Raw genomic sequence first — 27,368 nt, 5'->3', positions numbered from 1 at the left:
TGGTCTGTATCTGCTGTATCTGTAGAATATGATCAGTAAGCACAGACCATCATTTCAACTAACTGATTAACTGAACTCAGCAAAGAGCAGAAAAACCTTCACTCAAAACACACAGAATTCAATGGGGAAACCACGGTTTGATTAATTAACACAGGATAAATTAAGGGTATTGGGAAAGAAGGTCAAATAAAACAATTAAGGTCGAAAATCAAAAGGTTTTTGCTAAAGTTTAACTGTAAAACATCTTCACTGTTACAGAATCTTTGTTCCATTAACAGCCAGACTAAACTGACCCAATTTAATTGAACTCAATTGACCCTGTGTTTCTGCTGCAACAGAAATGGAAGCAGGTTGTAAAGTTCAGCAGTGTGTCCTCATGCCATGTCATATTTCATCATGTAAGCAATGTATTGATTAATTAACCAATTAGCTAATTAACATCCCCCTCCAGAGCTAAAGGGGGTGTGGTGAAGCAGAAAAACAAGTGCACAATCTTAAGATTAAAGTGGCTTCTAAGGGTTTTTGAAGCAATTCCTTCAAATCTGAACCTAGATTCCAGTTTATAAGACATAGTTAGATGTAGTTTTACATCAAAACGTCCAGGACATGAAACCGGTATGGTTATTTTTGGAACCAGTAGATTGTACCAAATTTGCATCCAGTAACCAGTTAAGTACTTAAATTCTTCAATTAACATCCAGCGAGAACAGGATCCAGAACTGGAAACTAAAATCAAGGACCATATTTTACAGACCTAGTCCACAAAATAACCATTTTTGTCTGTTAAAATGGCTGTAAATGTGTGAAGAACACTTATATTGGTATAAATAATAATAAGTGAGGGATTGGACTGTTAATAATATTCTAATTCTACCTTCCAAGAAAACTGGGCAACAACAGAAAAACAACACCTTAGGAAATGAATAGAAAATTATTCAGAAAATCTTAATCAGATCCTAAAAGTACCAGCTTTAAATTCAAGTACACTAAAACAACAATGGATTTTAAAGAGGTCTTACCTGAGACAGCGATCCTCATGGACGCCTCCAGTGGCCGGTTGTTGTCGAGGGCTCGGCTCAGCCGGATTTCTCCGGTTGTCTGGTTCAAGATCAGCAGCTTCAGGTCGTTTCCCGCCTCGAAACTGTAGCGCAGCTGGTCAGAAGCATCCGGATCATGTGCAGGAATCCGGCCTATCACTCCTGTAGGGAAGCTGTTAGACCTGTCGGTCACATAGTTGTTGAAGATGATCTGGAAGTTCTTGAGGACTGGCACGTTGTCGTTCTTGTCGATGAGCTTGATGTGGACGGTGGCTCTGCTGACCAAAGGAGCCGACGTGGCCTGGACTACGATTACGTACTCTGAGCGAGTTTCGTAGTCGAGATCCATCAGGGCAGTGAGTTCACCGGAGAAGATGTCCAGTTGGAACACCTCCGGGATGTTGCCCTCAACAATCTGGTACATGATCTGGGCGTTGCTGCCTTCGTCTGGGTCTGTAGCAGAAATGTGGGCCACAACCAGACCGATGGGGCTATTCTCCTCCACGTAGATATCAAACTCATCCTTCTCGAACACAGGAGGGTTATCGTTCACGTCCAGAATCGTGACTTGAATGTCTACAGAAGTTTTGAGTGCAGGAACTCCCTTATCCACTGCGAAGGCCTGAAGGTTGTAGATGGGAGTGTTTTCGCGGTCCAAGCGCCTCAGCGTTCGCACAATTCCCGATGTTGACTCGATGATGAAGTCGCCATCACCATCATCTCCTCCCTGAAAGGTGTAGAACACTCGTCCATTCAGACCAGAGTCCCGGTCAGTGGCGGAAACCTGGACCACGCTGGTGTAGACGGGTACATCCTCCATGACTGAGCCCAGGTATCGATCTCGTAAGAAGCGAGGAGAGTTATCGTTCACATCATTCACCAAGATCTCGAGGTAGGTGGTGTCGGACTTCTGAGGTATCCCATTGTCTCGAGCTGTGATGGCTAGCGTGTAAGACACTTGGTCTTCATAGTCCAGCTCCATCTGGGTGGTCACAGCTCCTGTGTCTGCGTCGATGTTGAACTGAGGGATGCTGTCGTCCATGATGTAAGTAATCCTTGCGTTTTCACCTGTGTCTTCATCTGTGGCGCTAATCACCACAACTGTGGTGCCCATGGGTCTGTCCTCATTGATGTTGACAGTGTAGTGTGAACTCTGGAACACCGGCCTGTGGGTGTTCGCATCCGTGACGTTGACGTACACCTTGGCCGTGTCAAAGCGTGTGCCGTCAGAAGCCGTGACGCTGAGCACATACTGCCGCTCAAGCTTGTAGTCAAGAGGGAGCGCCAGTGTGATTAGACCTCCACCGCTCTGACTGGTGATGGAGAAGCGGTTCCTGGTGTTCCCGCTGGAAATCTGATATGTCACAACACTGTTAATGTCCTGGTCTACTGCAGACACCGTCACTACACTGGTACCGACAGCTGCGTCCTCGTTCAGACGCATGTAGTATGCCTTTTGTGTGAACTCAGGATTGTTGTCGTTCACGTCCAGAATGGTCATGCTGATGCTAGCAGAAGATGACATGATGGGTGTTCCGTGATCCCGAGCCTCCACTCCAAAGTTGTAAAAGTCCACACTCTCTCGGTCCAACTCTGCTGTTACAATAATCCAACCTGTGCTGTTGTTTATAGTAAAGGGAAAGTTTGGCGTCACCTCCGTGAGGCGGTACTCCAGCCGGGAATTGTCACCTGAATCTGCGTCAACAGCCTGGATATGTATCACAGAGTATCCGATCGGAACGTTCTCCAGCACAGTGGCTTGGAACGGAGTGCTAACAAAGATAGGTGCATTATCGTTGATGTCCAACACCTGCACAGTCACCAAGCCAGAGATATTAGACAGCGGTGGGCGTCCGCCGTCCTGCGCCCGAATACGGAGGGTGTATTCCTTATTCATCTCATAGTCCAGCTGGCTCACTAGATCCATCTTTCCAGTTTGAGCATCTATGTAGAACTGCCCCCTAGTGTTGCCACTCATGATGCTGAAGTGAACCACAGCATTACTACCACGGTCCTGGTCAGTGGCTGTCACCTGCAGGATTTCAGCGTTGGGCGTTAAATCCTCTGGAACCTGCACGATGTAGCGTTTTTCGCTGAACTGCGGGGCATTGTCATTGTCGTCTTCAACCACAATGTGCACGGTCGCTGTGGCACTGCGAGGAGCCGGGTCTCGACCTTGGTCATTTGCTTCGACTAGTAGCATGTAGGACTCAATGGTCTCACGGTCCACAGGGCCACGTGTGCGAATCACGCCAGATCGCGAATCAATTTCAAACACGTTGTTGGAGCCATTGCTGTTGAGGATGTGGTAGAGGATGTTGCCATTGACCGGTGCATCTCCATCCGTGGCTCGGACTGTCAACACCTCATAGCCAATCTCCAAGTTCTCCCGCACGCTTTCTTTGTAGTCCTGTTGCTCAAAAACAGGGTCATGGTCATTCGTGTCGCTCACTGTTATGGTCAGAGTCGCCATCGCTGTCCTCCGTGGCGTGCCGTGATCAACAGCGGTCACTTTAAACACATGAGTGTCTTTTGTCTCGCGGTCCAGCTCTTCAACTGTGGACACCAGGCCACTTTCTTTGTCCACGGAGAAGAGGTTATTCGAGCGGCTGTCGAACAAAGCCTCGATGAAGTAATCCAGCCTTCCCGCCTCGCCTTCGTCCAGATCCACTGCTCTCAAAATGACCACAGACGTCCCCGCCGGCTTGTTCTCCGGAACAGACACTTGGTACATGGGGGGCTGGAACTGGGGTTGGGTGTTGGGGCTTCTTTTCCTCCTGCTTAAGCTTAGCAGACCAGAATCTGACTGCTGTGCTGCTTTCCACAGCAGCTTTTCCAGGTAGCGCTGCTTGAATGGACCATGACCCAGATGCCAGTGGACGTGCATGGACCTTGCAGAGGACCTTTCTGTTTTCACAGTGCAGTGCAGATCAAACTCCAACAGAGATTCATCCGCAAAGCAGAGCTGCTTCAAGACTACAAGTTGACCCTCTACAAAGGACAGTAGTTCAGAACTTCCAGTCACATTACACGCCAGTCCCCAACCACCAGTATCAGTTCCAGTTCTAGCACCAGGTAAGACATCCTGTGGTTGAAGAAGAGCAGTAGCCACCTCCAGACACTCAGGAACCTGGAGTAAACTTATAACCTCCACGTCCCACTTCTCTCTGCGTCTGGGTTTACACCCACAGCTGGATCCCCAAACATGCACCAAGTACTGACCCAACACCAGGTGCTTGAGCTGGACCCCCGGGACCCCATGCACGGTGCTGGAGCTCGTGCTCGTGCAGTCCGCCACCGTGTGCATCACAAAAGGGTTGGAGAGCAAAGATCTGCACCTCAGCCGGTCTGAAGTGGACACGGTACCCGCGGCGGGGTCAACGTGCAGAAAGTTCCGAGTGAATTTTGGGGAGAGTACCTGTTCCAAAGCGCAGGACGTGCTCGCGCTCCCGTGCGCGTTTGCGATCACCGTGCCGGATGGTGCGTCCTCGCCAACGTGCACGACGAAACCGTGCGAGCAGGACGCGCACGAGAGCGCCAGCAGGAGCCAACCCAACTTCATCTTTTCTGCTGCTGCCGCTGCGGCTCGTGCTGGTGCTGGTAGTGGTGATGCACCTCCGCGCGCGAGCGAGCGAGCGAGCGCGCGCTGGGCTTCTTTGGATCACCTTAAACTTTCCGTGTCCGCGCGCGTCCCGGCTGCTGAGGATCCATGCTCAGACCTCGGTAATCCAACAGGGAAAACAAGGAGAAACGGAGAGACGGAGCGCGTGCGGCAGCGGCGTGCTGTCCCAAACACACTCTTACTCACACTCACACACACTCATACACACACACACACACACTCTCTCTCTCTCTCGCTGGCTCCGCTCGCGCTCACTCACTCATTAAAATGGCTCCTACCAGCCCGCAGCGCTCATTTACATAAACCTGTTTCCATACGGCGCGAGGGACTGCGAGGGAGGGGCTGAACGGGGAAAGGGGCGGGACACACACCGAGGGGCGTGACTTATGATTTTCAAAGGGTAACTCCTCTCCCCTGCCCGGTGAAAGGTTGGGGGTTGAAAGAGCTGGGGTTCACAAAGAGTGACTCTGGACATCCCAAATAAAAGTGCACAGGACTGATTCACACTCAAAAAAGTGAAAGTTCACCAACTTCTCTTCATATAAAATTCTCTCTTATCTCTGCATGTAAAAATACAGTTATTCAGAGCCCTCTAGAGTGGCAAAAAGACACAAAGTACCTTTTTGGTTCCCTTTTTCTTGAAAAAAGTAACAAAGAGTGACTCTGGTTATCCTAAAGTGCAAAAGATTGACTTCACACTGAAAAAGGAAACTCCACCAACTTTTACACTTTTCTACATGTTAAACTTCAGCCTCAAGAAGTTTGCAATAGATGTAAGGAGGGGAAGGGCAAGGGGGGGCATCTCCCCTCCCCAGGTGCCTCCATTGTTGAAAAAAGCAGCAATAGTGCCCTCTAGAGTGTCTTCTTACAATAAATTATGAAGTTCCTCCTAAATATGTGATGCTCTCTAGAGTAGTAAAAAGACACAAACTACCCCATTGGCTCTTTTTCTCCTAGAAAAAAAGGTAATAAAAGCTGACTCTATATATCCTGAAGTGTCCAGGATAAAGTGTCATAAAGTTCAACAACTTTTACAGTTTTCTACATGTTAAACTTTAAGCATTAACAAGTTAACAATAGATGTAAGGAAGGGAAGGAAAAAGGGGGGCAACTGCTCCCCCCAGGTGCCTCCATTGTTGAAAAAAAAACAGCAATAGTGCCCTCTAGAGTGTCTTCTTACCATAAATCATGACTGTGTTTCTTCTAGATCTTAGGAAATAATAAGCCATTTTAAGACTAAATATGTGATGCTCTCTAGAGTGGCAAAAAAAAAGACACAAAGTACCCTATTAGCTCCTCTTCTCTTGGAAAAAAGTCACTCTGGTTATCCTAAAGTGTGCAGGATTGACTTCACACATTAAAAATTGAAAGTTCACCAACTTCTCTATATATAAAACAGTCATTCAGAGCCCTCTAGAGTGGCGAAAAGACACAAAGTACCTTATTGGCCCCCTTTTCTTGGAAAAAAATAACAAAGAATGATGGTTATCCCAAAGTGCAAAAGATTGACTTCACACCAAAAAGGAAACTTACACTTTTCAACTACAGCTTTAAGAAGTTTGCAATAGATGTAAGAAGAGGGGAAGGGAAAGGGGTAAGATTCTATTCATTAATCTATTATAGACACAGTAGGTTAGGGGTGGGTGCCACATTTGTATTTTGGTTAGTTTATTCTTCTTTCTTTCCTTTTGCATCATATTCATGGTGTCCCCACAGTAAAAAAAATGTTGCAATAGTACCCCCTATTCATGCAATATATGTTGATGATGTGCACAAAATGCCCAATTGACTGCACTTACTGAGGGAATAAAGCGTTGGAGCGCCTCATATGGTGCTCTTACCTGCCTTTACTAAGTTTAGCCCTCTATGAAGTTCCATCTGTATATCTGGTGCAGTCTACACTGTAAAAATGACACAAGGTGCCTATTAACCTCCTTTCTTGTGAAGAAAAAAAGTAATAGAGTGATTCACAAATGACATCTCTGTTAGTATAATGTATCCAGAATGAACTTTGAAAAGTCAAGACAAAAACAAGCATAACCAGTTAAAGAAGACAGAATAAGCTAGATAGTCTTGAAGGTGCGCTTTTATAAGCTTTATTTATTTTAAGCTTTATTTAGAATCATTGTTTTATTTCCCTTTTTTAGTCCAACATAAATACCCCATTCTCATTTAATGATAAATAATAATTTCTTATTGTCAGTGCTCTGCTGCCCCCTGCTGGTCAGAGTGTGTCAGTGCAGGGCAAGGCTTTTTCCAGCCTATTAGAAACAGTCCTACTGTTTTATTCAATTAAACATTGAATAAATGTTTTTTTTTTTTGGTTGCATTCTATCTTTTAAGAATGATGATGAAAAAAACAACTTTAAAACCACTTTCATTTAATGCTGCTTTATAGGCATCATCAGTCAGTGTTGGAATTCTACACTCTTCTACACTCAGTGCTTTCAGGCAAAATGTGCTTCACAGAAATTAAAGTAATTATGATGATAATTGTGATTATTATTTAAATGTTCCCACATTGCAAGACCACTGTACCCACTGTAAGAATAAAATATATACCGGTAAAGAATATTATTTATTATATTTTTCCCAGAAAGTTATTGCAATTACCTGTTTTGTTACAGCACTAAAGCTGTCTACATCTGTGTTTGTGTGCATGAATGTGAATGAATAAATGAATAAATGAATGAATGTGCATCTACTTCTACAGAAGAACAAATTAACACACCCACTCTTCTACAAAATCTATTCAAATTCTCGTTTTTATTAGTTTCATTCCTTTTTTTTCACTCCTGTGGAGTGTGTGCACATTGTGTGAGTCTGTGTGTGTGTGTGTGTGTGTGTGCACATTGTGTATGTGTGTATATGTGTGTGTGTGTGTGTTAAGTTTATACACTTTGCAGCCCCTCAGCCGTGTCACACGGTCAGAAACACAATTGGACAGATCTACACTTCGAGCATTTTACTGTTTTATTGTTGCTGGAGGCTCTAATAATACATGAACTGTAAGCTTTACAAAAACAAACCAAAAAAAAACATGAAGACATAAAATAATCCAATAAACCATGAACCATAAACCACCCCCAAACATAAACAACAGAGTGCTGAGCTGAGCGAGAGAGAGAGAGAGAGAGAGATTAAAAAAGAGAGAGAGAAAGAATAAAGAGTAGATAGAGGTGGCTGTATGTGAAGTACTTCAGTAAATATATAACTGCTGTGTGTTATTTTACGCTCAGGTTCAGCCCCGTCTATCAGTATGAGTATCAGTGTCTCTCTCACCCTGCAGTAAAGTAAACGTTCAGAACCGGGGCTGAGAAAGCGCTGCGCTAACAATCGAGCTGAACGTCCGGCTCGGTTCGGGTCCGCTCTCTTTTAGGCCAAAGCGCAGACGACAGCCTAACCGTCAGAATCTCAATATCTTTATATTAATACTACTCATAAAAAGAGAGAGAGAGAGAAAAATGTGTTATAAAGAGTGAAAGAGAAAGATGTGAGATGCCTCAAAAATTGAGTGGGAGAAACAAACAAACCAACAAACAAAAAAATAAAACAAAAACAAAACAAAAAAAAAAATCCCAAAGCTGAGCATTTTCTCCTTTTTGCCGTTTGATTTCCGGATTTCAGACGGGAGCAGACAGACAGACTGAGACAGACAGACAGACAGCGCAGCGGTGACCGAACTGACGACTAATTGCGACAAATTAAACATGAGGTGGACAGAGAGAGAGAAATAGAGAGAAAAAGAGAGAGAAAGTGTGATAAAGAGTGAGAGATAGAGATAAAGAGAGAAATAAAGAGAGAGAGAGAGAAGCGAGGGAGGAGGAGGGCGCCTCTAGCTCTGCTGTTTGCGTTTGTTGAGTGCTCCGACCAGGTCGTTCCGGAGAGCGTCCTGCTTGGATTTATCAGCCAGGGTCTGGACACTCCTGCAGATATACAGAGAAAAAATAAGAGAACGAGGGATGAGAAAAAAATAATAGCAACTACTATTGTAGAATGTGATTAAAGGGTTAATAAAGTGAGGAGAGAAACTCTCACACACAGGCTGCTACCAGCTACATCATCTGTAAACATCAATTAAAAACCCAAACTTCATGCCGTGAAACGCAAAACAAACACACCGTATTCCCTGATTAAAAGACTACAGCAGTGTGAAAGACTACAGCAGCAGTAAAACTGTAACAAAGTGCACAAGTACAACTAACTCATTTGTTCCTTGACAATTATTGCCATCTCTACTCAAAACCCAAGCATTCTCCAATTTCTCACACTAATAAACTCCATTATTCACACACACCTCTCTCTATCAGGTTAGTGGTGGAACCACATGCGCAAACAGTGCAGTCTGATCTGGGTTAGTGTAGAGGATCCAGAACCAGAACCCCCTATTATACTCACACTACTGCAGCTACAGAACACACACACACTCATACATGCACATACACACACACACACTCAACCTCTCACACACACACACTCCGAGCCCTATACCTCCAGCCCTAGTCTATGAAGATCTGGCGCTGAGTGAGAACCTGAGAGAGTTCTTTCTGCAGCTGCCTGTACTTCTGATTATCAGGGAGAGACTCGATAGATCTGAAAACAGAGATGGAGAGAGAGAGAGAGATAGAGAGAGAGAGGGGAAAAGGACAGGATGAGAAAAGAGAAAGAAAGAGAGCGAGAGAGAGGATGACAGAAGAGGATAAAGGAGAAAAATAACAAATGAAGTAAAGTGAGAAAAGTGGAAAGAAGAAAGAAAGGACAAAAGAAAAGAAGAAAAGAAGACAGGAGAGAATGTGAGGGAAAGAGAGGGTGGAAGAGTGAGGGAGAGAGGGAGGGAGGGAGGGAGAGAGAAAGAGAGGATGACAGAAGAGGATAAGAGAGAAAAATAACAAATTAAGTAAAGTGAGAAAAGTGAATAGAAGAAAGAATGGACAAAAGAAAAGAAGAGAAGACAGAAGAGAATGAGAGAGAAAGAAATGGAGGAAGAGTGAGGGTGAGAAAGAGAGAGAGAAAGAAAGAAAGAGGGAGAAAGAAAAAGAAAAGAAAAATAACAGAAATTAAGTAAAAAGAGAAAAAATGATAGAACAGAGGAAATGATGAGGCAAAGACAGAATGAAAAGAGAAAGAAAGAAAGAGAGAAGATGATGACAGAAGAGGATGAAAGAGAAAAATTGAAAACATAAAAGTGATTGAAGGAAAGAGAAAAGACAGGAAAAGAACAGAAGACAGGTGAGAATAGAGAGGGAAAGAAAGAGTGGGAGAGAAAAGAGGAGGGAGAGAAAAGAGAGGGGGAGAGAGCAAAAGACAAGGAGAGAAAGGGAGAGATTGAAGGAAGGTGACAGAAGAGTACAGGAAAAAAAGAGGAGAAGACAGGATAAGAGAAAAGAGAGAAAAAGAACGAGAAAGATAGAGGGTAACAGAATAACAAAAAAAAAACAGAAATTAAGTAAAAGGAGAAAGAAGTGAATAGAAGAAAAGACAAAGGACAGAGGAAAAGAAGATGAGAAGACAAGAGAAAACAGAAAAATAAAGTAAATAGGGAGAAAAATGAATAAAGAAAAGAGAAAGGACAGAGGAGAAGAAGAGAAGAGAGTAGAGGATGAGAGGAGAGAGGAGGATAAAAGAGGAAATGAGAGGAGAAGCAGATGTAGACGGACTCTGTGGGAAAACAGCTTGAACTGGTCAGAGATCAGACGGTGCAGCCCTGCGGGGCCGACCTATTAAAACCCTCGCTGATCACATGATCACAGACAGCGCACGCACACACAGTACAAATCAGAATAATAAAATATCTATATCTATTAATATTAACTAATATAAACTAATCTCTCATAGGTAAGGGCCTACACATATACACACTATACATATATACACACTATACATATATTATAGGGCTGACTATGCATGTACTTCATGTATGCAAGTAGGGGTGGGCGATATGGCTCTAAAATAATATCACAATATTTCAGGGTATTTTTGCGATAACGATATACTTGGTGATATAGGAAAACTAAAATATGAGGAATATATAATAATATAATATGAATATAGTATAATAGTATAACAGTATAATCATAATGTGGCAAAATAAATAATATAGCATAAAATAATATAATGCAGTAAATAATATTGCAGAATATTTAGTGCATGCATATAAACTGCAAACTAAAACAATTATACAATAAATACACCTAAAGCTTCACAGTAAATAATAGACTACTTTTAAGACAGAACAGCCCTATTATCACGATATGGATTTTTAATATCCCGATATTTCTGTGCCACGATATATTGTATACGATATAATATTGCCCACCCCTATATGCAAGTACCTATATATAATATGGCCTGAATATATTATTTTATACATGCAAATATCTATATTTAATAATGTATACCGTTAAATTATGTGCAAGTACATTTAGTTTCTAGATGTAATAATAAAAAAATCCTACAAATAATAAATCATATGTACATTTCTTTAAGTAATATGCCCTGTTTGTTTTACAGGTATTACAGGCTTATGTAGGAGCCTGTATGTAATAATAATAATAATATTAATAACATATCCCATATGTTTTATGCATGTGAATGAATCTTCTCTCTCATACCTTAGACCATTAACAATGTCCTTGGTCTTTCCAAAGTAGATCTCATTCAGGGTGGAGCGGATTTTGTTCTCCATGTCCTAAAAACAGAATATGAACTCACATAAATTAAGAGAGAAAAATAAAGTAATGTAACATAAGCACAATGTGAGTGCGTGTGCGTTTGTGTGTGGTAATGAGCTTTACCTCCACCAGGCGGCCAATGTTGGCGATGTGTGGGGAAGACTCACTGACTGTCTCGTCTTTCTCCATCTGAGAGAGAAAGAGAGAGAGAAACAGAGGAATCATATTATTATATATACATATTATATAAAAAAATAAATAATGTCACTTCAACCCTTGTATTATTGCATATATCACTATTTTCTTCCTACAGGTTACATGTAAATGTTCATTCTTGTTACTTTTTATAATATTGCTGCTCTCAGTTTTATGTATTATAATATAACAGATATAATGTATTTTCTTCTTTATCGCATATACTTTCACGTAACTCAGACTGAGACCTGCTGTCTTTCAGAATAAACATTTATCAGCCAATCAAACAGCAGTTCAGCCTCACCCTCTGCACATATATATATATATATATATATATATATATATATATATATATATATATATATATATATATATATATATATATATATATATAGATAGAGAGAGAGAGAGAGAGAGAGAGAGAGAGAGAGAGAGAGAGAGAGAAACTAATAGTCATACTGATGATGTTTTGTTTATTAGCATCTCACATTGGGTCACAGTGCTGAATGAGGTGTGAGATCACAGAAAGAATCCACACTGAGGTGTTATAATCACACTGTAGCATCACGCAGTCTCTCACTACAGAAACACGCATAAATAAAGCTTATCTGAGGCCACGCTTACAACTACGATAGTTTGTTTCTGTGGTTATGTAAACAGCAAAAAACATACTGTATTAAACACTGTCAAAATTCGCATTGTACCCGCTTACTGTTCAGCACTCGGCCACAGGGTTAAAGGAAAATAAAAAAACTTAAAAATAAAGTTTATATAAAGGTCTGGCTGTCTGTGGATGAATAAAGTGTCTCTTTTACAGCAAGCTGGAGAGATTCCACTGTGATAAGATTGTAATAAGCTCAGCAGCAGCCTGAACTCAGTCGTAGCTCTTGAGATTCTGATAAGGGTGAAACTAAAACTTTGTGAATCGCTGCTGTTCAGCACAGACTGTTCAGACAAATATCAAAAAAAAAAAAAAAAAAAAAACATTGGTGGTGGGCAACTTTTATCTTTTATACTTTTAAGCCATATCTAGGCGGGATTAGTTTCTCAGGGGGTTCTGGGGTAATTTTCTCTTTTATGGGGATTTTTATCCTCTGTGATTTTATTCCCGTCCAGAACAATTATGTACGTCCTCTGAGAAAATTACAGGCTGAATTACCTACTGTTTTTCTCTGAACTCCGTGATCTTACAGTAATTTTAGTCCCGTCCGGACTAGTCTCGTCTCCTCGTGTTTAATAAAATAGCTATTTGTTCACTTCTGCACACCATAATTACACTTTGGGCGCTTGGGCGTTTCCATGGACATCCACGTTAAAAAAACAACAGCAAGTGGAAATGGAGGAGCTACTGAACATGATGTCACGTGACCGAGAAAAAAGCCTAAAAACTCACTGGTCCTCCTGTTTTTTCTATGGCAGTCTGGATGCAGGAGTTTTATCACAGAGTAGAAGTGTGAAATATTTTACACATACGTCCCCCTGAGAAACTAATCCCGTCCAGATACGGCTTTAGTGTTTATTCAATAAAAATCAGTGCAATCCTGCTTCCTGGTTGTTACTACAATCAGAACTTCTGCTTTATACTGTAACCTTAGTCTCTATAGTAGCTGGTGTCGACATAAACATGTAACACTGAATTTCCTGAATTGCATTACCACAATTTTTTTTATAGTTTTCTGCATTACTTGACTGATACTTTAGTCTCTACAGTATCTGGCTGTTATAATTACCTGTGTCTCTGCATTACTTGGAGGTTGTTATTTTTTTCACCTGCATTCCTGTTCTCTGGTTGTTAAGGTTACTTGCATTTCTGCATCACCTGCTCATTATTTACCTGTCTGGTGAGGCTGCCGCCCAGGTTCATAGTTCCAGAGCCGGTTTTGGTCGTCTGCAGCCACAGCATCACAGTGGACGTGAGTTTGTAGTGAGCTGTACGACCGCTGGACTTTTCCTGACAGAGAAAAAGAGGAAAACAACATAAATACATTTAATTATGCAATAAATAAAAAATAAAATAAATAAATAAACCTATCCAAACATTAAAACCCCTCTCACCTGCACTTCCACCACGTGGATGGAGTCCCAGCACCCTTTAATTTTTTTGGAGCCGTCTCCGGCCTTCTTAATGAGGATGACTCCAGCAAAACCGTGATCCAAATCCCACAGGTAGACGGATGAAACTCCGCCCTCAAAATACCTGAAAGAAAAGATAATCTAATTCTGTTTGTAATTCAAATGAATTAACTCATCTATGAAACATAATGTAATATTTCCAGATATAAAATAGTAAAATGAGGAGAAATAAAAGAGGTTTATGGATGAGTGAAGGTCTGGTGGTCAGTACTCACAGGTCCCTGTACTGGTCGAAGGCATTGTTAGCCTCCACCTCCAGCTTCCTCAGACGAGCCGAGGGCATTGCACCATCATCGATGGGGGGCTCGTACTTATTACTCCATGGAGATCTTAAACACACGTAAAAAACCAAATGAGTGTGAAACAGACAGGCCGTTATGAACTAGCGCAGTTACAGTTATATTAAAAAGAAAATCATTCCAAAACTTTTTTAAATAATAAAATTATAAGATGGGTTGTACCTGTCGTGGTTTAATTCTTTGTATAAAAATTAATATGTGTTTAATAATTAAAAGGTTAGGAGTGTTTCTTGTACAATTTCAACATCAGTTCTCTGAAAATGTCTTTCATATCTGAACAAAATATTACTAGAACTGAACTGAAACCTCCCACCGCTCCTCACACACAACACAAAGACTGTACTAAAATCCCCCTCCACTTCACTCTATACACAATAAGTTTCTATTCCACTGTGATCATGTATTATCTATATGTTACAGTATGCTCCATATTCCTGCACCTTGTTCTCACCATGCAGATTTGGCCTGTTCTGTGTCAGGTGTATTTATTGCAGTGTTCTATTTCTATGGTGCACAATTTGTTGCATGTTTGCACTTTGTTGTCTATGTTGATTTCAGAAGAATGTAATTGGACTGCCCTGTGTACTGTTGAGAACAGAGCAGGGCCTGGGGTCAGGGCCTGGGTTTGATTTGGAACAAGTCCTCAGAGGTTTAGGGTGTGGGTTTGATTTGGAACAAGGCTTCAGATGTTTATGGCCTGGAGTTTGATTTGGAACAAGGCCTCAGAGGTTTAGTGCCTGGGCTTAATTTGAAACAAGGCTTCAAAGATTTAGGGTGTTGGTTTAATTTAGAACAATGCTTCTGACGTTTAGGGCCTGGAGTTTGATATGGAACAAGGCCTCAGAGGTTTGAGGTCCGAGTTTAGGGTCTAGGTTTAATTTGGAACAATGCTTCAGATGTTTAGGGCCTGGGCTTGATTTGGAACATGGCCTCAGTGATTTGGAACCTGGGTTTGATTTGAAACAAGGCCTCAAAAGCCTAGGACCTGAGCTTGATTTGGAACCTGGGCTCGATTTGGAACAAGGCCTCAGAAGCCTAGGACCTGGGCTCGATTTGGAACAAGGCCTCAGATGTTTCGGGCCTTGGTTTGATTTGGAAAGAGGCCTCAGTGGTTTGGGCTTGATTTGGAAAAGGCCTCAGAGGTTTAGGGCCTAAGTTTGATTTGGAACAAGGCCTTAATGATTTAGGGTCTGGGTTTGATTTGGAACAAGGCCTCAGGGGTTTAGGGTCTGGGTTTGATGTTTGATCTGGAACAAGGCCTCAGCAGTTTGGGGTCGAATTTGGATTTGGAACAAGGCCTTAGTGTAGGGCCTGTTTTTTGTTTGGAACAAGGCCACAGAGGTTTAGGGCCTGGGTTTGATTTGGAACAAGGCCTCTGAGGTAGTGCAGTTCTGACACTGACCTGTAGGAGTCGCCATCTCGGTTGTAATCACAGAGCAGGTAGTCTTTTCCCACCACCTTATCCCGAGCGATCTTCAGAGGCTGATCCACAGAGGACAGCAAATCTTCACACAGGCTAGGCACCTATACACACAAACACAAACACACACACACACACACACACACACAGTTACAGTGTGCATAACACTCTTAACACAAAACTTACGCATTTATTTATGTATTAATCATTACACATGCTCATTTTTGACACCTGCACTTTTCAGCACTGCAGCTCTGAACACACGTCAGTGTGAAACCTCCGAACTCAGCGCTTCCTTTTTCAGCACAGATTGTTTTACAGGTTGGAGGATCCATTACACTCCACACACAGAATCTCAGCCCCACTTATCAGAGTCTAATCAGCAACCAGTGACTAACAGCAGCAGCAGCAGCAGCGGCAGCAAGAGCATGAGGAGTGGGAAACCTGACTCAGAATCAGTTAATGATCAAACTATCCAGACGAGGAGTGAGTTAATCTGTGCTTTTAGCAGACAGAGAGGTGAAGACACATACTCACCACTCACACACACACGACTGAATGCATGAATTAATATATTGCAATACTGTAAGCAGGGCAAATGTATTGTAATTGTTTAACTCAGTTGGTAGGAAACCAAAATCCCTGACACCAATTTTTATATCTGAACAAATAAATAAAAGTCTACACTGTGTTTTCAGAAAATCAACAGTATTCCTACACTGCCGATATTCAAGATGAAGAAAATGTAAGTAAAATAAAGAACAAGAGAAAGAGAGAAATTAGATAACACTAAAGAAAAAAAAAAAAAAAACACAAGCAAACATGAGAGAAAGAAAGAAAAATAGAGTGAGAAAGAAATGGAGAGAAATAGAGTGAGAGTGCAAGACAGCAGGAGAGAGGTGCAAAGGCTACATCTGCTCCTGTCGCGTGAGTGACAGCTACGCTAATAGGTGCTAACAATGAGAGAGAGAGAGAGAGAGAGAGAGAGAGAGAGAGAGAGAGAGAGAGAATGTGTGAGTTTGATATGGAGTTTAATCAGCTCTGATTTAGCTGTAAAGGAACTGCAGGTGTTCTGCAGTGTGTGTGTGTGTGTGTGTGTGTGTGTGTGTGTGTGTGTAGGTTCTACAGGGGTTCTGTGTTCTGCTGATCTCATTACTGTGATAACTGACCCAGAATCAGACTTATCGTTTCCTTTTCATGCCAGATGCAGTTAATCAGTCAGATCATACAGTCAGGATTCAGTGTTTAAAGTTTTTGGCTTTTTAGCACTAGGAATATAAGCATAATTTAATTGGGTTTGTAAGTAAATATTGATATTGTATCGGATTGTGATGCGATTATATTTAAGCAATAATAGGATGTATGTGTAATATTGGCACTGCTGTGCATGAATCTTGAGTGTATTATTGTAATTTTATACCACAGTTCCATAATCCCTGTTTATTAAAAGATTTTGAGTTAAACGGGAGAAGGAAATAGGATCTGTTTGGTTATAAACACTCCACGCCAGTTAAAATAGTTCCATTGCTGCTCTGTTTGTAGCTGTGCTGTTTGGTTTGTAAGTGCTGCATCGTTGCTAGGTTACCTGTATGTGGTGGAGTAATACAACAAGTGCTTCGGTTACAGTGCATTACCAGCTGATAATGGCACGAACAAAGCACCTCTCAGCCAATCACATTGCAGGGCCGGAACTAACTTTTTTTATCATTTGCAATAGTGTATTCTTTTTTAATTATTAGTTGTAAAGATGGGGTTAGTTAGTAAAGGTGTCAGAAGGGGTTAATTTAGTGTTTGCCCACTGGACTGCAGTGTTGTACCACTTTTCTGATTGGACAAAAAGTTAACATTTCTGTAATTCCAGTCAAAAGTTTAGAAACACTCCCTCATTCAAAATATGTATTTTTCCCTACATTGTAAATGAATAGTGAAATGGTCCAGACTATGAAGGAACACATAATGAATCATGTAGTAACTTAAATAAAAATGTTTAACAAACCAAAATATAATGTTAACTGAATACGATTTCTGAGGCTGGCAATTCTGATTAACTTATATGTTAAATGTTTTTGATGTTCTTTATAGCAACTGCACAAGTTTTTGAAATTCTTCTCTTTGAATTGACTAATCTTAATTTCTTAAAGTACTTTTATCTTTATTTAGTTGAGTAGTTGTTGCTTCTCATAATCTGGATTCGAACATTACTCAAATATTCACTATTCACTGTATACCTGTAACTCTACCTCTTCACTACTTTACTTTAACTGATGCTCTCAAACACTTTATTAAGAGACAAGAAATTCAAGTAATTAACTCTTGATGAGTTCAGCACAGCTGTTAACTGAAAGCCTGAATTCCAGGTGACTACCTCAAAGCTGACTGAGAAAGAAATATAGAATATGTATGTTTAACACTTTTTTGTTTATTAAATAATTCCATATGTTTTTTCACTTTTTCACACACATACACACCAGGTCGATGAGGTCACTGAGATTCTTCTCGATCTGCTGTGGAGGCAGACGCCTCATCAGGTCCAGGGCACAGTCTAACTGTTGGTCGTTCTGGAGAGAAAGAGAAAAGAGAGAATATTATTATTGTGATTTGAATGATTAAATTAACAGTACAGTTTAATCAGAAAGCAGAAATTCACTAAACTGGTGAAAATAAATATATACAACTATTTGAAAGGCAATAGCTTACATTCACCGTCCTTATTTTAACACCAATGCATCATATTGTTCAGTATTTTTCTGGCAAAAATAATGATTAGCAGAAGTTTTTCTAATAAGCCGATCCTGTGAGATGAGAGGAGATCATATGCAACACTGGAGCCTCTGAACAAAACGCCATCTGACTTAAATAAACTTAAATATGAGTAGAATGTGTAAAACTAGCACACCTTATGGAGGAAGATGAGTGAAGACTTTTAACACCACTATTTGGATGACCCTCTCGAGAGTTCATCTCTCAGCCCAGCAAACAGCAGGGCTAACAAACACCACTAACCACATAAAACAGCAAAAGGTGCAGACCACATTTAACCACCACCACAAAAAGTACAGCAGCAACAATAGAAAAGTCTTTTAGCACCCTGTAGTATAAATTTGTACTGCTCCACTGTTGGAACCTTATCTTCAGTATGCTTATTCTTCACTGTTTTTTACTTTGTGACATGATGAGAATCTGTAGTTTTTAATATTGTGTTAGAAATCCACGATGAATTTACCAGTAGAAATACTCGAAAATGACTTTGCACTGAAATGAAAGAAGCTGCTTTTCCTCCTACTGTGCAGTTTTTGTTTTGGAGATTAAATATCTCAACAGTGGCAGTCGTATTTATTTTATACGACACATTAGCTTCAGTTTTAGATAAGCCAGTCATAAAGGAATTAAATCTAGGAGCTCCAGTGAGAGAGAGTGACTCATTTCCTCAAAACCGAGCCTCCAGGAACCAGCAGCTTGAGATCAGGTTCAGCAGAGGGAAAAAAATGGCCTGAAGGAACTTAAACACATGCAGGAAAAAATACCCGACTGACAGCTTTCTGATCTGAATCAAGATTTAAAGTGTTATTTAAACTGTGAACATTTTCTATAAACTCAACTTAACTTCAGATCTGTGTTTTTGTATCTACTGAAGATCCAGGCTGAGGTTTGAACACAGAGTTTCCATGAACAGGGATTAGGCCTGGTCTTCACTACACAGCTTTCTGAATGCAGATTAGGTGTGTGCCAAAAAATAAAATAAAAATAAAAATAAAAAAAATCATTCAGAGTATTTTTTGCAATAATGATATCTCTCCTAGTGGGCGATTTGGCTGTGAAATAACATGGCAACATGTATTTTTGTGATAAAAATATTACTGTCCACATGACAAAATACTGAAAGTATTTTATGAATAAAAAAAGCTCTACTGCTACAACATAAATTAACACTCTTAACACCTCTAATACACTAACTACTTCTAACCCCATTTTCTTCCTCCCCTCCTCTATCCTATTATTCCCCTTTGACCTCCTTTAGGCCCTAGATAAAGATGTTTTACCTTTAACTTCTATTACTTTTGTACTTCACTATTGTAAGTCGCTTTGGACAAAAGCGTCTGCCAAATGCAATGTAATGTAATGTAATGTAATAAATGTAAGTTTAAGTAAAACAGTTAAAACATTAAGCAGAAACAATCTGTATGTTTTGTATGCAACAGCAACTTACCAAAAATATTGTGAAAAAAGTAATTAATTTAACAAAAATGTATATAATGCAGCAAAATATCTAGTACTTGAAGAGAAGAGTACAATATAATATGGGACACCCATAGACACTTTTATTATTTTACACAAAATCAGGGTATTGTTAAAATGACTATTTACAAAAGACAAATATTGATATTTATGATATATTTTTTCCTTCTGATCGTATAAAATCATACTAAATGCAACTTTAATATGTATTTCGCTGCAGTGGTATATCTTTCTGAAAGTAACTACTGTTTTAAAAGAAATTGCCAACAATATCATTATTACACCCATAGCCTGAAACAGTGATACAATTTTAGGGCTATACTGCCCAGCACTAATGTAGATTTCCCAGGTACTACTGAATCTTATTATTAGGTTATATTAATATTAGGCTCAAACATCACACTGTCCATCTGAACCGGTCTCAGCAAAATATGCAGGAAACTTTACCCACAATGCAACAGGACAGCCTAAACTTGCTGAAACAAGTACTGCTGCACACTCGCTCACCTGAGTTCAGGAATGTACAGACATTTAAATACACACACACACCTATACACACCTACACACACAGTCCCTTTTAACAAGACACTACAATATCTATACATGGATAATGTTAACAGAACATCCTTTTATAATTATGAACGAGTGTAATAAATTACCTTTATAATGCATTGTTAGAGCTGGGCAATATGAGCTGAGATTTGAATTAGCCAATAGCCTGGCTATATATAATTTTTTTTTTTTTTTGGTCCTTGATGCAAATGATAACCACATTTATTTAGGGTTTAAAGGATTAAAAATAATCACAATTTAAATCGCAATATTCTGTGGAAAAATTGCAATTAGATATTTTGCCCAAATCATGCAGCCCTAAATAGCACGTAAATAGCCCTAAATAGCACGTGAATAAATGTGAACACAAAAAATATGTTTTTAAGAGTTTAGTTTGTATACAGTTGGTTGAAAGCTCAAATTTATGGTATATAAAATGTTACATTAGTTTCTTAAGTAACACCAGGGTGTTTAATCTCTCTGTAAGTTATAAATGTGTAATTTTGATTATCAGTAATGTCCCAGAATTCCCACATCGGTGCACCCCTAATTTAGTACTGTTCATATCGATATTTGAACCCTATGGCCTATATCCATATGAACATATACAGTGCACTATGTTTAGACAGACTATTCACAGTTTTGGCCTTCATCCCCCAAAAAAAAAAAAAAATTATATATATATATATATATATGCCCTATGCATTATACAGTGCACGATTTTAGACTACATCTAAAATCACTACACCCTGTTCACTTTGAGGAAATGAGTGCACTATTTTAGACTACTACACTTGCACGACATGCTCTATGCACCACACAGTGCATAACTCTGACCTACACACAAACAAACACACACTATAATCCACACTACACTGTTTTCTGGTCTGTTGTAAATACTTGGTGATTGGATCTATTGAAACTAATGCAAATAAATAAAAATTGTTCAAATCGATGGATTTTAAAGTAGCGTAGACAGTTAATCCTTTTTTAGTATACAGCTCTAGAAGAAGAAAAAAGAGACCACTTCAGTTTATCAGATTTTGCTATTTATATGTATATGTTTGATTAAAAATAACATTGTTGTTTTATTCTATAAACTAAAGAAACAAAATCATATTCATAAAGTTTTAAGAGTTCAGAAATCCACATTTGGTGGAATAACCCCGGTTTTTAAACACAGCTTTCATGCATCTTGGCATCATGTTCTCCTCCACCAGTCTTACACACTGCTTTTGGATAACTTTATGCTGCTTTACTCCTGGTGCAAAACTCAAGCAGTTCAGTTTGGTTTGATGGCTTGTGATCATCCGCCTTCCTCTTGATTATATTCCAGAGGTTTTCAATTTGGTAAAATCAAAGAAAACCACACTTTTTAAGCGGTCTCCTATTTTTTATTTTACAGAGCTGTATAATAAATATGTCAGCAAGTATCTGTTTCGACCACATCTAGGCAGTGACCAGATATCGATGTTTCTTAAACAAGCAATGATTGGCCGATAACGATATAATTCTATATTATCGTGCATACACCATATTTTGCGTGATGCAGACAGCAGTAGCTGTGATTGGTCCTCCAAACCTCGTGGTCCCGCCCACACCTTCCTGCCTTTGCTGTTTAAACTGCAGAGCAACGTGGATGCACAAATACAGAAGTATAAACATGGCCTGCTGCGTAGGGCTCTCGCACAGGGCACTCTCGCACAGGGCACTCTCGCACAGGGCACTCTCGCACAGGGCACTCTCGCACAGGGCACTCTCGCACAGGGCACTCTCGCACAGGGCACTCCCGCACAGGGCACTCCCGCACAGGGCACTCTCGCACAGGGCACTCTCGCACAGGGCACTCGGTTGAAAACACGCTGACTTAATACGGAAGTTTAAACCAGCTTTAAAGGAGAACTCATTTAAATGTGTGAAACGGACTTGGGTGTATTAAAACGTGATAAAAAGTTCAACCGTTGAGCTCGAATAGCAAAACCCTTTTGAGTAATATTTATTTAATTTGTTGTTTGTTTTTGTGCATTCTAATATCGACAGTAACCAGATATTTTCAGCAACAGCTGGAATTCATGCATTTGCAAGAAATTCATTTCGCAATCTGCTCAACTATCCTACCTATTCGTTCTCGGCAGAGATTTACTTACGCTATGGGATGAAAACAGTGGTTTTTAATAAACTTCTTGTGCAGTTTTAAAATACTAAATGCCTCGTTTTAAATGTCAGGGCTCTCCAGATTCTACAAATGAGGTGTTGAGCTACTTTGAGCCTAAATAACGATGTAAAAAGCGATTTATCTGCAGGGGAAATTATGCCCCATCAAACTCATTCTAAAAGTCTCTTTGAGCAAAGTGCACAAAATGCTGGATCTCTGAACACTGTAGGAATGTGGAGGTGTGTGTATTCAACAAAGGTAAGTACTTTTTATCATGTTTTTATACATGATAAAAAGTACATTTCACACCGGAGTTCTCCTTTAAAGACGTCCAGACTGATGTAGAAACATGCTGTTTCATGTTCAGTCACACCCTGGTGTTTAAGGGGCTTTAAGCTGGTGATTAAATTCCCATCCCTGGAAAGTCTTGGGAAGTCTGCAGACTAAACTCCAGGACCGTCTCGTCAGCCTCACACCTCCACACACCGACAGCGTGTTTAAAACTGAGGAGTGTACATGCACACACACTCAACACTGAATACACAGACACAAGACGGTCGTCCCTAAAAGAACCGGATCCGCTCAGTTTAGAGTGGGATGCTAAGTGCTCTGCTGTGATGTAAGTAAGTGCAGATGGCAGGAACCTCCCGAGTTCAAAAAGCCGACCACAAGAACACCACAGCCAAACATCTGACATCTTCTAGATGTGGTGAGTGAAGGAAACTGTGTGGTTAATAGCCACGTTAACAAGCAGACAGCAGTCCCACTGCTTTCACAGGCAGCTTAGGGACCTGAATGGTGGTATATGAACTCATGTAGTGGAGTTTCAGTGGCAGCATTTTAATATCACCACAATACAATTCCCACAATAATGAAGATATCACTATACTGTGATTCTCAAGACCATTTTCTACGAAACTCCACAGCATCTGTGATACTGAAAAGGATCAAATAAAACTCCTAAATAAGAAAATTGATTTATTGGTGTCAGTTTCACACAATTTCAAAACCATGTTCACAATATTCATTAGATTATAGCGGCACCATGTGGAGTAATGAAGCAGCAACTTTAATTAGCAAATCACATCATTATATCAGCAATAATGATGATGATGATAAGTGGGTGTGGCTGAACTTCTGTATGATAGATGGGTGGGGCTAAATTACAGTATGCTAAGTGGATGTGGTTAAGCTTTTGTATGCCTAGTGGGTACAGCTAATCTTCAGTTCTTTTTTGAATGGGCGGGTATGAACTTCTGAATGCTAAGTGGGCGGGGCAGAACTGTATGCTAAGTGGGTGTGGCTAAGATACTGTATAAGTAGTGGGTGTGGCTAATCTTCTGTTTGCAGGATGGGCGGGGCTGAAATTCTGAATGCTTAGTAGGTGTGGCTGAACTTCTGAATGCTATGTGGGCGGGGCAGAACTGTATGGTAAGTGGTTGTGGCTAAACTACTGCATGCCAAGTGGGTGTGGCTAAGATACTGTTTGCAAAACGGGCAAGGCTGAATTTCTGTATGCTAAGTGGGTGTGGCTAAACTACTGTATGCTAAGTGGGTGTGGATAAGATACTGTATAAGTAGTGGGTGTGGCTAATCTTCTGTTTGCAGGATGGGCGGGGCTGAACTTCTGAATGCTAAGTAGGTGCGGCTGAACTTTTGTATTCTAAGTGGGTGTGGCTAAATTACTATATTCAAAGTGGTTGTGTCTAAACAACTAAGTGGGTAGGCAAAACTGTATGCTAAGTGGGTGTGGCTAAGCCACTGTACACTAAAAGTGGGTGTGTCTAAGATACTGTATAACTAGTGGATGTGGCTGAACTTTTGTATGCTGAGTGGGTGTGGCTAATCCTCTGTCTGCAGAATGGGCAGGGCTAAAGTTCTGAGTGCTACGTGGGCGTGGCTGAAGTTATGAACGCTCAGTGGGCGTTGCTGAAGTTATGAACGCTCAGTGGGCGTGGCTAAACTACTGTAAGCTAAAACAGGGCACAGTGTAAACTGGGAAACGCTGGTGAGGATCAGAGGTGTGAGGAGCTGGTAACAGGAGAAGCTTTCACAGTCGACTGCAGCACAGAGTCAACACTGTCCCATATCTTCCCATAGTCAAATTTACACAGCTCCTCCTCTACACCACCAATCAGCACAGCTCCACCTCTACACCCATCAGCACAGTTCTCCAACACAGCACTGCAGCCTGCAAGCCGGCTCACATTAAAGCAACCCTTCAGTGATAAAACCAAACCAACATGATCCATCAGTCACCAGTCAATAATTCATAACATAATTGGACTATGATGTGCGCTTCTTCTTTAGTTATCTATAGTCATATTGGGAGAAAGCAGGCTAATGTTGCCTACAAACATTTGATTATAACTATCAGCACACAGGCCTTATTTAAACACTTATTAAGCTAAAATTGGAACGATTAAACGTATTATCCTTAAGGGCTGCAACTAACGACTATTTTAGTTGTCGATTAATTTGACGACTAATCGGGAAAAATAATCACGATTACTTTTGTCCTGCCCTCCATTTATGTTTCCTATTGGTGAGGCTCCTGATCCAATGCATGTTTTACTGCACATTCACAGCTAAATGTTTAGGCTTCTGGACAGATTTTGCAGAACATTTTAATAGTTTATGATCTTATGTACAGAGACGTTCACAAAGGCCAGATATAAATATGGCTTAAATATGTCTTCATTTGAGATGTAAATAATAAGAGACAACATTACTTTGTCTATGTTTTAAAGAAAAAATTATTGTGGAAACATTGTCTTTTTAAATACTGTGTTAATATTTTTATCATATCGATCAGCAGCTATAGCAGTGCTTGATTATGTACACAAAGGGCGAAGGCTTTTACACTGTTAATACCGATATCGGAATTATATCGACCGAAGTTAAGTAATTTATATCATGATAATGATCCCTCCCCCCCCCCCCCCCCCATATCGTTAAGCCCTATCTTACGTTATAAAAGATACACACTGTAGAAGTTTGGGACGTATTTAGCTAATTAAGTATAAATGCAAAATAATGATAGAAACAGGATTTCACACAATATGTATTATTGTCATTATTATCATTGCACAATGATGACAACAGCTTTATAATATTTTCTGTGGTTCTGTATTGTTTTTGGATGGATGGCTTGATTGATTTCAATGCCAGTCTTTCTTTATTTCTTTCTTACTCTATCTTTGTATTATTCTTTCCCTCTGTATTTCTCTATTTCTCCATTTCTGTATTTCTTTGTGTTGCTTTCTTAATGATAATATAATATGACCCAAATATAGGCTTCAACATCATGTCTACGATCTCCTAAGCTAGTGTTTCTCTACTCCACTGAAATAAACAAGATTCTCTCTCCCTGTATTTTTCTTTCTCTCAGTATTTCTTTTCTTTCTCTCTGAACATCTCTAATTATAATCTGACCCGACTACAGGCTTCAACTTCATGCATATAATCTTTTGAGCTTGTGCTTCTCCAACGAAACAAGATTACATTCATTTATGTATGTATTTCACTATGTAATTAAGTATTATTGGAATTATCTTCATTGCACAAAGATGACAACAGCTTATTATTTGATTATTTGAATAATTATAATATAATTATTTGAGCCAGTGTTTCTCCACTGAAACAGAATTTCATACATTTCACACATATTGTTGGATGTATTTAGCTAGGTAATTAAGTATTACTGCAATTATTATCATTGCATAATGATGGCAACAGCTTTATATTATATTCTCTGTTTTTTTACTGTATTTATATGGACTGGTTTTGATTTATTGATAGATTACACTGGCAAAACTGCAAAAACTAGCATCCAGTTAGTGTAGCTATGTGAACTTACTCAACCATTGTGAAGTAAGTAAGTTATTTGTAGGAAGTTTCTGGTTAAAGGCTCAAACTTCTGAAGGTGTTGCAGCACTCAGAGGAGCTTCAACCCCAAAATAAACCCCAGTTTATTGACTGTTGGGTGAAGCTCCAGCCCCAGTTAGGAGATGTTTCTACTCGCTGCGCTGCCAAACACACAAACACACACCAACAGCCTTCAGTGCGGAGCCTCCCCCGGCTCTCCACACCACTCTTCCGCGGGGACAGCGAGCCTGCGGGCGGCAGGGCCCCGCTGCGAGCCCGGGAGGACCGGGAGGCCGCAGGGCGCGGGCGCGGGGAGTTGTGCGCGGTTCTGGGCGGTGTACAGAAATAGTTGAGCGGCAGTTCTCCGGACACTTCCTATAAAAGGCAAGCAGTTTAGCCTAGCTTAGCTTAGCATAGCTGCCCGGGCTCCCGCCCTGCTCTTACCATCTTTGCGGCGCCTAAACTCGGTCTGGGAGAGGAGGAACACGCGGTACCGGCGGCTCGGCTTGCTGCTTTCCGCCTGCTGTCTCTGCCTCGCTGCTCGCGGTTCGGTCCGGTTCTGTCGTCGCCGCGTCTCCGCTACTGCTGCCCAGCCCTGTCAGCGATTCTGCTTCCTCTACTGGAGGGGGGGGGGGGTACTGACAAAAACGGGACGCTGAGAAAACCCGTTACACATCCGGGTCATGTAAGAGCCTAGGAGACGGCCAATCACAGCACGCTAAGTAAGGCATGGCCAAATATGGAGAAGCGGTGGGCGGGGTGGCGGCAGGGGCGCTGTAGTGACGCTAGGGGGAGACAAAATTACAGAAGTAAAGTTTTTATTTACAAAAATATTATTATTATTTATTTATTTTTGTATTTCTTTCTTTCTATATTTTCTTCATTTCTGTATTTTTTTATTTCTGTATTTTTCTTTATTTCTGTATTTCTTTATTTCTGCATTTCTTTATTTCTGTATGTATTTGTTTCTATATGTATTTCTTTATTTCTCTATTTCTTTCTTTTTTCTATATGCATTTTCTAATTTCTGTATATATTTCTTTCTATATGTAATTCTTTCTTCCTTTTGTCTATATGTATTTCTTTATTTCTGTATGTATTCCTTTATTTCTGTATTTCTTTCTTTCGGTATTTCTTTCTTTCTGTATTCTTCCCCATTTATGTATTTCTTTATTTCTGTA

At 40.4% G+C, this 27,368-nt stretch overlaps 2 protein-coding genes across 4 annotated transcripts in view; both read right to left on the bottom strand.

The window, feature by feature from the left end:
• The window catches only part of celsr2 (cadherin, EGF LAG seven-pass G-type receptor 2), an 84,911-nt gene extending 80,027 nt beyond the window's left edge, over positions 1-4,884 (bottom strand). For both annotated transcript variants that reach the window (XM_049471474.1, XM_022682515.2), the window contains exon 1: positions 1,020-4,884. In XM_049471474.1, coding sequence (XP_049327431.1) covers positions 1,020-4,599 — 3,580 coding nt within the window. In that variant the 5' untranslated portion in view covers positions 4,600-4,884. The remainder of the gene's footprint in view (positions 1-1,019) is intronic.
• Positions 4,885-7,402: 2,518 nt separating this feature from the next.
• Positions 7,403-26,827, bottom strand: capzb (capping actin protein of muscle Z-line subunit beta). 2 transcript variants are annotated; one of them, XM_007256699.4, is made up of 10 exons: positions 26,632-26,827; positions 17,846-17,935; positions 15,360-15,481; positions 13,874-13,987; positions 13,581-13,722; positions 13,360-13,476; positions 11,454-11,519; positions 11,271-11,347; positions 9,151-9,252; positions 8,497-8,585 (listed from the first exon to the last, which is right to left on the bottom strand). In XM_007256699.4, exons 1-9 carry the CDS (start codon positions 26,632-26,634, stop codon positions 9,159-9,161), a joined length of 825 nt encoding a protein of 274 aa, XP_007256761.1. In that variant the 5' UTR covers positions 26,635-26,827; the 3' UTR covers positions 8,497-8,585; positions 9,151-9,158. The 2 variants fall into 2 exon arrangements, with proteins under 2 accessions (XP_007256762.1, XP_007256761.1); XM_007256700.4 differs by lacking the exon at positions 9,151-9,252 and having other exon boundaries at positions 7,403-8,585; positions 26,632-26,825.
• Between the last annotated feature and the right edge of the window lie 541 nt (positions 26,828-27,368).

This window comes from Astyanax mexicanus, chromosome 24 (genome assembly GCF_023375975.1).
Source record: "Astyanax mexicanus isolate ESR-SI-001 chromosome 24, AstMex3_surface, whole genome shotgun sequence".
Lineage (NCBI taxonomy): Eukaryota > Metazoa > Chordata > Actinopteri > Characiformes > Acestrorhamphidae > Astyanax > Astyanax mexicanus.
The sequence above is the reverse complement of the archived record's forward strand: the minus strand, read 5'-3'. Positions and strand labels throughout refer to the sequence as shown.